Source organism: Trematomus bernacchii, unplaced genomic scaffold (genome assembly GCF_902827165.1).
Source record: "Trematomus bernacchii unplaced genomic scaffold, fTreBer1.1, whole genome shotgun sequence".
In the NCBI taxonomy this organism is placed as follows: Eukaryota; Metazoa; Chordata; class Actinopteri; order Perciformes; family Nototheniidae; genus Trematomus; species Trematomus bernacchii.
This window is the reverse complement of record NW_022987698.1, coordinates 12,631,235-12,643,508: the sequence shown is the minus strand read 5'-3', so window position 1 is coordinate 12,643,508 and position 12,274 is coordinate 12,631,235. Positions and strand designations below refer to the sequence as shown.

The 12,274-nt window shown below is 42.1% G+C and overlaps 1 protein-coding gene across 1 annotated transcript; it reads left to right on the top strand.

Moving 5' to 3' along the window:
* On the top strand, positions 1–10,311 carry dhrs3b (dehydrogenase/reductase (SDR family) member 3b). The gene is made up of 6 exons (XM_034138576.1): positions 1–644; positions 5,924–6,067; positions 6,377–6,496; positions 6,930–7,168; positions 8,353–8,478; positions 8,571–10,311. Exons 1-6 carry the CDS (start codon positions 450–452, stop codon positions 8,653–8,655), a joined length of 909 nt encoding a protein of 302 aa, XP_033994467.1. The 5' UTR covers positions 1–449; the 3' UTR covers positions 8,656–10,311.
* Positions 10,312–12,274: the final 1,963 nt, after the last annotated feature.

The following is a 12,274-nucleotide window of genomic DNA, read 5'->3' as shown; positions in this document are numbered from 1 at the left end:
CACACCTCCCCTTTATGTTCATCCAGGTCCTTTCACTAGTAGAAGTATAGCGAAGCCAGGGCAGAGGCGGCAATATATAAAGCAGAGAGGACAGGACAGCAACACAACTCCAAAGCCCAGCGGTTTCAGTAGCGCACTCCACGGAGCGCAGCCAGGACTCTCACGTTGGAGCGTCTCTAGCAGCGGTTGACAGGCGTAATGACGGATCACTCACTCATTTCCAGAGCGTGATGCATGTCGACTGTCATGTCAGAGCTCCTTGAAATCACACAGTTTTTACTCGCCAGTGGATTACTCATGCAACAGTTTCTGATGCTGCATATGAGAGTGTTTGCATGCTGACAAACTTGCTCATAAATCGCACAGTTGGGAGGACACCAGAAGTGCACGTAAACTTGTAGCGTAAACATTATAGGCTGCTCATCGGCTGCCACTGAGCACTTTTCGAGATGGATTTGAAGAACGCGTGTCGTATGTGCCTTTTCCCTTTTCAAATGCTCTATTACATAGTCAGGGCAAGTTTGTTTTCGCTGTTGCCAAACAGAAGGAAGGACCTGAGCAAGGAGGTGGTATTGATCACCGGTGGGGGACGAGGCATCGGGCGTCACCTGGCTAATGAGTTTGCCAAGCAGGGGGCCAGAAAGGTAATTTCATCTAGACAACTTGTTGCACCTACATTTCTTCTTCTTATACTCTTTACAATGTAATTTCTCCGTTATTAAAGTGATGCTGCATGTAGTTTGTATTGGTAATGCTTCCAGCAGCAGTAGTAGAAGTAGGCCTACTCAGGTATTGTACTTAAAAGTAAAAGTAAAATTACCAGTGTAGGAATACTCTGTTACAAGTAAAAAGTCCTGCATTGAATATGATACTCAATTAAAAGTACAAAAGTATTAGCATCAACATATACTTACTTAAGTACCAAAAGTACTCATTTTGAGGATTGGCCCATTTCAGAATCATATATATTATATGTTTTGATTATAATTATTGATCATTGAAGTGTTATCAAATCTGGTAAAGGTGCAGCTAGTTTTAATGACTTTGTATGCTGCAGGCAGGGTAGCTTGTGAATGTTACTCCAGGTGTAACTAAAGTAATGTTTCTGTTTATATTTATATTTCCCATTATTAATGCAAATCTGCAAAGTAACTTTTTGTATTAAATACATGTAATGGAGTAAAACTACACTTTTAATCTCTGAACTGTAGTCGGATAAAAGTACAGTGTAGCAAAAGAAAGAAATACTGAAGTAAAGAACAAGTCTCTCAATATTTTACTTAAGCCCAGTACTTGAGTAAATGTACTTAGTTACTTCACACCACTGCATCCACATTGCTTCTTCCACTATTTCCTAAGTAATGTCTCAGATCTCAAAGTTATGTTGCTTGTAGTTTGTATTGGTAATGCTTCCAGCAGCATTAGTAATTGCCCCCCCCCCACACACACACACACACACACACACACACACACACACACACACACACACACACACACACACACACACCACACACACACACACACACACACACACACACACACACACACACACACACACACACACACACACACACACACACTATCCTTAGGTAGCCCTGTCAGTGCTGCCCACCTTGCCCCTAGTGTCTTGTTGCTGTTCTATGAAAGCTAGGATCATGACCCCTAAGTAGCCCAGTCGGTCCAGTGAGACTGAAGGCATTGCCCTCAATTTTGGTTCAAGTATTGCACAACAGCTTGGGTCAACCAGAGGGCAGGACCGGGCAGCCTTTATGGCTGATTGATGTGATTAAGTTCAGTACTGCGCTGAAATTCATTGTGCTAAAAGTCTGTGTGATAATGGCATGGCATGACAGTGTTTTATCCAAGGATTTAGGTTGTGTTAAGGAAATTGACTGTGTGTGTGTGCGCAAAGTCTCACTGAAACTGCTTCAAAGCCACATAAAAACACCCCCGCTATTACCCAATTATAGTTTTCTTGCTATATTTTTAGGAGTCTTTGCACTGTTGTAAACTTTGGCAACATATCACAACACAAGACAAAAGGCCCCACAATGCTTCCTAATGAAGAAGAAGAAGATTCAACTTATTGTCATTACGTAGTACAGGTACTATGTAACGAAATGGTTTCTCTGCATTTGACCCATCCTAGTGTTAGGAGCAGTGGGCTGCCATAATGTACGGCGCCAGATTAGGTTTCGCATAGCATGAGGACATGAAATGCCTTTTATGGAGTCTGTGCAATACTAATTGAGCAAAAAGAAACCAACAAAAAAGTGGTTTGGGAGAATCAAATCACATTGTCTTGGATAAGTCTAATACAAGTTATAATATAGTAACTGAAATGCAATCATCAGGGCTGCCCTTGACTAAAGAAAGTCTTTGTTGTTCTACATTTCTTAAGATTTGGTTGACTATTCAAGCAGATGATTTCATCAACATATCTATAAAACTGAGTTTCTCCAGTAAGGATCATGCAAAACCCATTAAATCTTGTGAACCAGAGATAAGCTCATAAATCTCTTTGAAATACTAATTCATGAAAAAAAGCCTTAAATGTCCAATTGACAAATAGATGGTAGTTGACCAACATGAGCAATACGTTGACTCATCAACGTAGAGGGAGCAGACCTAATCAGATGACAGAGTAAAAGGTCAAAATGGGTCATAAATAACATTATTTATCTATTTATTATGAGACAAGGTATTATTCATCATAATTTTTCCAAGCTTGATGTGACATGCTCTTAACCGTGAATCAAATCGTTTTCTGTTTTACAGATTTTGAAGTTGAGGGGAGTCTATATTTGATCAAATCTCTGGGTTAGACTGATCTGTTGGCTGCCATTTGTGCATACCCGTACAATTCTAATAGGTTTTCTTCAATAAGGGAAGTCATCCAGTCCTGCCAATTCAGAGAATCACCCAACTGGTGGAAATTGTGCACCCTCCCGCTTCACCCCACTCCCCCCCATCCCTCACCCCACTAACAAGGAGCCGTCACTTGGGCCTGAAAATGCTCCAGTGGCTACACAGACAGTCCATGCAGGTCATGCTAGACTCTGTTCCCATCATCGTTCCCAGCTACGGTTTGTCTACCAATCCTGTGGGTGAACATTACACAGCTGAGTGCCTGATGTACCCGCTGGTGTCCCTTAAGCAATAACGTGTTAATACTGAGTAGCTCTATTTTTGATCAACTCAGATGGGAATCATCCTTACACATGGAGAAAAGCGGGGGTAATTTCCCCGGTAGAAAGCACTGAGCATCTCAGCTGAGAGCTGCGGGTTGTAATTATCTGTACATGTGTGACACAACGCCACATCTCGGATGCAATTTAAGCAGCTTGAAAACATTGCTAAAAGCTCGATGAAACACTAACTGTCCCCCCCCCTCTGTCTTTCAATGCTATGTCCTTGGGGAACTAGCAAGGAGAAACCAGTGGGTTTTAAAAGCTTTACTTTGCAGCTGCACAACAAAGGACGGCACCATCCTTTTCAGCACCCCATTGTTGGGTATTATCTAGGTGTGAAGGCTTTGAAAACAACACCTGTGGTAATGTGTATGACAATCACTCCCTGCCTAAGGAGATGCTAAGAGGAAATAGGATGGTAATTATGAAAGGGCTAACCTCTACGAACTTGCACTAACCCCAGTTTGAGCCCCTTTGTGATTGGCAGCCGGAATTTCCTTTTCCCTCTGCTTGGGCTTTTGGTGTTTTCACGGTGTGAGGAAGACTAACTACAGCGTTGAGGAAAAAATCAGGCGAGATTGAAAGCCGGGGACTCAAGGGGGGAGCCAGGTCTTCTTGTGTGCTGTTAGGGGGGGGGAACCGTTGCAGAACAAAGCTCTGAAACAATAAACCAGAGAGCAAAAGTATTTTCAAACACGGCATCCAAGTTCAGAGCACTGCGAGAGGGCTTGCAGAACAATGCCAGTAAATAGTTGACAGCTTATTTCTTCAAAGCTCAAAGTATTTCTCAGACAACAACTTTAGAAGAAAGCGTTTGCCGAGTTCATTGAATTTTATGTGGTTGTAAGCATTACATAAAGAGACATTACATCACTGCTAGGAAGATGAACCAAACCACGGCACTGACAACAGGTTTGGGGGTGGGGGGGGGGGGGCGTTGTGTGCGTGTGTGTGTGTGTTGTGCTGGGGGCGGGAAGCCCAACGCTCCCAGCTGGGTATTGCCCTGCAACTGACCTTGCTGTCTCCGCAGTAATTAGACAGCGGCAGGCGACTGCCTCCTGAACTCCTGTTGCCCCCTCTGTGTGCCGCCTCTCTGCTGGCCCATACAATGGGTGTGAAAAGGAGGGTTCCTACCCACCCATACATTCAGACCTGAGAGATAGAGTATCACTGTAATTCAGCTGGAGCTACTGGGGACACAGAGGTACACCACAACCAGTATTGAATGGCATCTCCACTCTGTCTCCTGTTTCAGGCCTTGCCACATTAATTAGAGAGCCTTTACTTACAGCATGTGTTGACGTTATGTAATATAAGGCAGGCCTAGTTATGGCTGGTTTATCAGTGATAGCCAAAGGGGGCTTGTGCAAGGTCAATCAAATAATTGTTTTCTTACGGTTTCTATCCAGATTGCAATTTGGCCAATGCTTGTTTGTTCTGAGGGTCCTGTGTGTTGTGACGGGTGATGAACCTAATTAATTAAATAACATTTTAGCAGGAGAGCACAGTTTGAGTGCTGACTTTTAATGAGAGCTGTCAGCTTTGTTTGTAGGGCTCAAATCCTATTAAAAGCTTTCAGTTATTTATCAAGACCTGTCTGCCTTGACTGATTGCTCAAATGGGCTTGCAAATGAAGCAAACAAAAAAACCCAATCAAGAGTAACTCAAACAAGGGCCGCTCACAGGGGGAGCCCGCCTTAATGCTTCATATCTGATAAAGAAATTAGGAACATACTAGACTGTAAATGTGTTTTATTTTCTAGAGCTTAACAGTGTCAGTATTAATGTTTGTTTATGCCATTATTACCATCCGTCATTGACACACGAACAAGGCAAGGATAAATAGCAATACAGTTATTTTGTGTCTGTTCAAATTAACATTGGTCATTGTGAATATGTTATTTTAGGCTCTATACAAATGTTGACTTAATTTGAAAAGTTTAGCATTTACTAAGAGTCTTGTGTTACTGCAGGATGACAGGTTTAATACTTGCAGAAGATGACGTGCGATCCTCTATAGCTATTGAATCCATGAGAAAGGCAACACACGCTGTCGTTTTGTCTCTCACATACACAGGATCACTTTCCAGAATACTTTTTGCTCAAATATTAACCTCGGTCACGGGCGACCGGCCAAATCCCACACTGGCATCCTCAGCACTCACACACGCACTGTTTTCAGACTCCCTGACCAGAAATGACGGGGCTCATCTGCCCAACAGCCCGTGTAATCTCTTTGAGAATTTGTGTTTGAGAGATGAGGAGGGCTCACCCCCTGATTTCATTACCTTTCCCTGACCCCAAAGACTGACAGATCTAATTGCCCAATCACTAGTCCCCCACCTCCATGCAACCCCATGTTCCCTGCTCAAATGACCGGGCCTTCATTTAGTCTCCGGGTGGATGAAGAGACAATTCATTCACACAGCAACCCCCAAGCCTTTAATCTTGCTCTAAAACTATTTGTTGGAGTGTAAACAACCTCTCTGTTCTCTGAATGAAAAGAGCATTTCTGCTCAAAGATCTCCACAGTTACACGAAGGCTCATTGCCAGAAAAATTGTGCAAAGCATACGTCATGTTTGTTGATGACTGACAGTAATAACATCCCTTTTTTGTTCCACATTTAAACAACGGGTCACTTGGTTTTCCTTAAATCTCAGCACATTTCCAATGCCTCACATTTCTCTAATCTCTCTGTTTCTAACCTTTAAACATGTTCTTGTTTGCTAGTTGATCTTGTGGGGCCGAACAGAAAAGTGCCTTAAAGAAGCAGCAGAAGAGATCTCTCTGTCAGGAACAGAGTGCCATTACTTCCTGTGTGATGTGGCCAATCGGGAAGAAGTTTACAAGCAAGCCAAGGTGGTTAGAGAAAAGGTACGCCAGCTTTTTATACACAAAGAAATTGCTACTAAAAAAAATGTTGTTTGCACATGGTTAAACACATGATAAAATGCTTCTTTGTGATGCCTTTGTGCATCATCTGTATAATGTATATTGGCTCCCAGATCTGTCTCCCATCTGGCGTATAGATTACATTTCATCTGAAATATCTGTATAAGAGGGGGGAATATTGCTGACAGCTCTGGTGCAGCACAACTGTATCATCTCATGAAAGCAGACAGAAAATGCATACAATCTGATTACAGTGTTCTTTTTTATATGGATGTGCTTTTTAAATCTCAGGTGGGGGATGTTACGATATTAGTGAACAATGCAGCTGTGGTGCACGGCAAAAGTCTGATAGACAGCGATGACGACGCCCTTCTGAAATCCCAACACATCAACACCCTGGGACAGTTCTGGGTAAGACTTGCAGAGACTTAAGCAGACGCAGTTTGCACGCAGTAGTAGGGGAATTCCTCGTAGCAGATTACCCCTTATCATTTTCATAATTTGATTATAGCATGGCATTTCATACAGTAGGCCTCCCCAGACATGTCAATCATGACTGCTATTATGGCAGGTTAAGTGGGGTATTTCCAAATTGCTTTTCCAGCCCCTGAAACCTCAGAAGGATTTTGAAACTCATGGCATTTCTATTTTGAATAGAGATCAAAAGCCTCTGTCATATGCCAACAGAAATGCAATTATCAACTAAATGGAAATGTAATCTGTGACTGAGGGCCTGTTTCTCTTGTCTGCTCTTCCTTTTGCTCTGCTGAATATATTTCACCTTCTTTTTCCACGCTTCCTTCCACCTTGTCTTAATTCTCCCTTTCTTCTTTTCTTATCCCAGACTACAAAAGCCTTCCTGCCTCGGATGCTGGAGCTGCAGCACGGTCACGTAGTGTGCATAAACTCCATCCTGTCCCAGTCTCCCATCCCTGGGGCCATAGACTACAACACCTCCAAGGCCTCGTCGCTGGCCTTCATGGAGAGTCTGACGCTGGGCATGCTGGACTGCCCCGGCGTCGGCTGCACCACCGTGCTTCCCTTCCACTGCAACACCGAGATGTTCCAGGGCATGAGAGTCAGGTATTGAAAGAGGCTATGCCATTTTCACTTGAACAGTACTAACATTGTGGTTCTTGGGAAAGCATTGCCGGACCTTAGGTCAGTCAGTCAACCATTTTTGTCCAATCCGAAATATCTGAACAATGGTTGAAGGGCTGGATTTTGTACATCGGTATTCCCTACAGGAAATACGCTTCTGACAGTAGGGATCCCATTACTTTTCCATCAGGGAAATAACTTGACCATTAAATATATTGCTGTGAAATTGGCTATTTAAAGATATTCAAGGTGTCTCTGACTTTTCATCTAGGTCAACCAGTGGGTTAAAACCTTTACATTGCAGTGAAATCTGCTTAATGGAGTGGAAAATTCATCTATCTACTTAAAATCAATCTGTCTTCCCCCTAGGGCCTGTCTTGAAGTCTCAATAAATGACACTGAACTTTATACTTTTAAGCTCATTTTCAGGTTCATATTTGTATTTTCTGACCCTACTGCATGTTTACATGCTTTAATGTTCAAAAAGGTCTTTATTGTTCTCATACTGCCTGTGCTGCAGCACCTCTTTTCACCCTCTGTCTCAAACCAGAGCCCAGTCTGCTCTGATTGGTTAGCTGGTCAGCTTTGTTGTGATTGGTCAATCGCTTAGAGGTTTGTTGGAAATATCCCACCCCTTATCCTATCTCGTTTAATGTGTTGGAGCGCTAGCATAGAAGTGCCAGTGTTACATAGTGATGTAACTATGTTACGGAAGTAAACAAAGGAGTGGGAGAGAAACTCCCTCTGGAGGGAACTTTGGGGTTTTAAGTCTTTGCAGACCATTTACATGCACTACAACCTGTATACAGTAACACACTACAGAAAAGGGAAAACCGCAAAAAGCATAAAAGGGCCTCTTTCTGATAGTGCTGAGCTGTGCAAGTAGTTTTCCATCTATAACATAGAAGGTTCTGGAACAGGTTTGTGATTACACCCAACCTTTTCCCATATTTACAAATAATTCACATTGCAATAGCTCTTGAAAACATCAAAAATATGTATGGTTTGGCAACTATGTATTTATCTAAACTCTGTTGCTGTTTGCCATTCAAATTATGTCTAGCTAGCTAAAGCAGCATTTTATGCTCTGTTTCAACTTTAAAATAAATGTTTTTTATCAGAAATATCTACACTTTTTCTCAAAACTGCTTTATTGTTTTTTTCAGGTTTCCCCTGCTCTTTCCTCCTCTCAAACCGGAGATGGTTGCCCAGAGGACTGTGGATGCAGTGAGAGCTGACCAGGCCTTCCTCTATTTGCCCTGGACTATGCATGCCCTTGTCTTTTTAAAAAGGTAAACAAAGTACCATTTAACATCTTTCTTCTGTGTTATTTTATGTTGTTCCATGCTTAACACTCCATCCCTGATCTTTCTGCACTTTTCAGCTTCATGCCACAAGTGGCACTTGAAGAAATCCACAAGTTTTCTGGGAGTTACAGCTGCATGAACACCTTCAAAGGGAGGACATGAACATTGATAGCACTCAATGTGCGAGAGACCTCAACAGCTCTGGGGTGTAATGAAGGGAATATGGACCTTAAGACATCTGGAAGTGGAAGATGCCCTGTGATAGTGTGAAGACTTAGGGGACATGCAAGGTGGTTGCTTCTGCAGGTAGAATCAAGATAAACTGCAGGATATAACCATGCCTCATTTGTATGTGTGTGTGCCTATGTGTATAGTATGAAGGACTGAATGCCTCACTTTGAACATAAGCCATGCATAGGTCTGTACCAGTAGTTTCTCTGGACGTTTTTGACACATGTTTTAGACCCGTTTTACACTCCTTTTTTATTCACCTTTTAATGTGTCTTTGAATCAAAAAAAGATAATAAAATTGAGTTTTAGGGATGCATTGTGTTTCATTGTGCATGATGAAAATAGAAAAAACTGAACACTTGGGAGGTACAGACTGTTTTGTGTCTGGGTTTTGACTCCCATGGCAGTGTGATAACACCTTTGATTTATAACAAGCATGAGATCAGTGACTGTGACAGACGATGTTGTCAAAACATAAAACATAGGCTCGGAGGGGGCATGTGTGTTCTTGCCTGTCTCTGCTGACCAAAAATGTTAAAGGGGGGATGATGTAATGCTGCAAAAAAATAATAAACTCAAAACAAGTTGGTCAGGACCTCGTCCTCACTTGTCCAGTGTGTTCCAGAACATATTCAATGAATGTGGACATGCAGAGAGACTGTTTAGCCCTGAAAGAACAGCAGTCATATTAAGCCCTTAATTAAGAAAGCTCGAAGTAAACCTCTAAATAAAGATGACTGTATCACAAGTGGTTTATGTTAGCTTGGCTAACACTCAAACAACCCTGTCTGCAACTGCTACACTTTTGTTGTAGTAGATAATAATGTGTTTGTTATAAGCGCTAGCCCGGAGGCTAATACCCCAGAGGCTAATACCCCAGAAAAATAGGGCCAATATGGAGCCTCTTTTGTTTTATTGCATATGAAGTTGAGCATCTTCCAACATTTAGCTAAAAGCAGAGTGAGGGTTGTGTAAATTCGTAATGTTTGAGGATATTATTTAAGAATGGAAAAAAGCATGATTTAACTGCCTGGTTGAGGGCCACACTTAAAGCAGAATTTCGAAATGCATAGTTTGCCATTTTGGGTATCTTATTTGCATTCATCAGTATTGATGTTTCTACGTCTCAGCAAGATGCGTATTGTTGCAATTGTCAACCTATGCTTTTAGTTGAAAATGCCGTATCAGCCTATTGCACACCTAACTTTGTCCATTGAAGGGATACCTGTGTTTAAATATCTCTTCCCATTCCACTTTAATTCTTAAAGGGACCCTATTATGCTTTCCTAAGGCTATTGCATTGACCAGTGTTGAATTGGTGTATTTCTAAGCTCAAAAAGGTCAGTACCCTTCATACCGGAGGCTGTACTTAATTGTAATCCCCTTGTATTGTGGTGTGTTTGTGGTTGTTTGTCAATGACTGTTAGATACGATGTAAATGTGTTCAACCCTGAATAGACCTGAGAGTGGAACCTCAGTTACACAACAAACCCAGTCATTTAGTAAGTCAATTAGCAACAGGAACACCAGTGTGTGTACCATCTAGTTTTCTCCAAATGTATTTTACAAGACAAAACAATAAACACTTTTCCTGGCTGTTATGACTTATTTTGAGTGTAGTCAGCTGTACCCTGCATGAAGGTCATTCTGACAAATAAAGATTAGACCAACAGAGAGATCAAAACCTGAATGAAAGCAAAATGAAAAGTTCAGTTTACACCGCTCCACACAAACAAAAGGCCATTAGGGATTATGAGCTGCAGTAAAATAACTAATAAGGTTCAGGGGGGGTTGTGCTCTTTTCCACCCTCACAGATGGTAGCTGGTGAATTGTAACTCATTAATGTTTAATGAAATGAGGCTAAAATCTGACCACAGTGAGGTTTTAACGCTGTAAAAGCGGCAATATAAAAGCTGCGGTAAAACGGAAAATACCACACTTAGTTGCATTTGTCTTAATTCATGGGAAGGCTTCTAAAATATACAAATACAAATAAACCACAAATGCACACCAGGGCTTGAAACTGAAAAAATATCAATTTAGCAAAGAATTTCCACTGCATGTAATTATACTGCTGTGTATATTATTCCATCCATTTGCGCTCACACATTAAAAGGACAGTATGATTAATGTGTGACTTCTCACAAGAAAAAACAGAGCACCTCCTTTTTATCTACAGACCTTATCATTGTATTTCTTCTGTTTGCTTACTGAGATTATGTGATTGTTCCCTCTGAGACTGTAACTAGTATATTTAGATCGGAGCAAAGAGCAATGTTCACTGAAAATGCAACGGAGCGCAAATGTGTGCTTATCTGTATGGCCGTGCTTTTTCCTCCCTTGCAGTGAAGTTAATCATGAAGCCAAAACACTTTAGCTAAGAAGAGAATATATGCAGCATGACAATACATGCAGATATTGCAGTTTGCGAAACCAGCCAACATTAAAGGGACAGAAGTCAAATGAAAAAGTAAACTTGAAAGACGAAAGTGAATTCCATGTGGTCCTAGGGCTCTGTAAAACAAACACGCACAGAGTACAAACACAAAGAACGTTCCCCCTGCTGCCCTGAGAGTAACACTTCAACCGCACAAGAAGGGATTTGGAGATCACAGATCCAGACACCAAGAAAGACACCCCATAACTGAGCACAAGTCAAAGCAGAAACTCACAACAGAAAGTAAACCCATGAGAGTGGCTGTAAAAGCTGGGATAGCGCCTGCCCTTTGGCTGCTAGACAAGCCTCATAAACATTCATTTGAATCCCTGCGAACCATAAATGCCCCCCTGTGCACTCACGATAGGGCCGCACATTGTGATCAGTAGGTGACCCGCACTGGGTGGGGAGGGGGGGGGGACACGAATCTGCCGAGAGTGAACCCGAGCCTCCTTCAAGGGCCTGTTTCTCATTCTCTGAGTGAGCTGTTGCGAAAGCAGAGGGGGAAGAAACATGTTGGGATGGAACTAGGTCGAGCAGGCATGTAGTTCACGTATGCTGGAAGAGGAGGGCTGAAATGGCTGGAAATCTCATGGGGAAGGTTCAGAGCAAGGTTAGCCAAATACTGAATAAATCAAAGGGGGCTTGGAAAGCCTTTTCCTTGCTGCAGGCCCTCATCTCCAGGGTGACTGACCAGGCGCAGGTGGAAGCAGAGGACTAAAGGTTCAGTCATATGGGGAGAAATCATAGAGCTGTCTCAGCTGTGACTACATTCCCAGGTGTCTTTGCTGGACAGTTCAGTTTTATTTAGGATTGTACCATGGTTTTAAAACCTAATAAAAAGTATTCAAGTTACTTCAGTGTAGAAACATGGTCATCACTTTGATACCAATGGGAAATTGTTATGCAAGTTTGTCTTAGAGAGGCCCTATTTTGCTTTTTGAAAGTTAACTCCAGAAAGACTTTCCCTCCTACAGCCTCCCCCCCTGCCTCAACCGCCTCGATTTGTTATCCTCTGTAACATTATGACATCACTACACTTGTGCTTATAGGCTAACACTTCAACACATTTGACATAATAGGCTAAGGCTCGAGAAATGTCCAACACATCT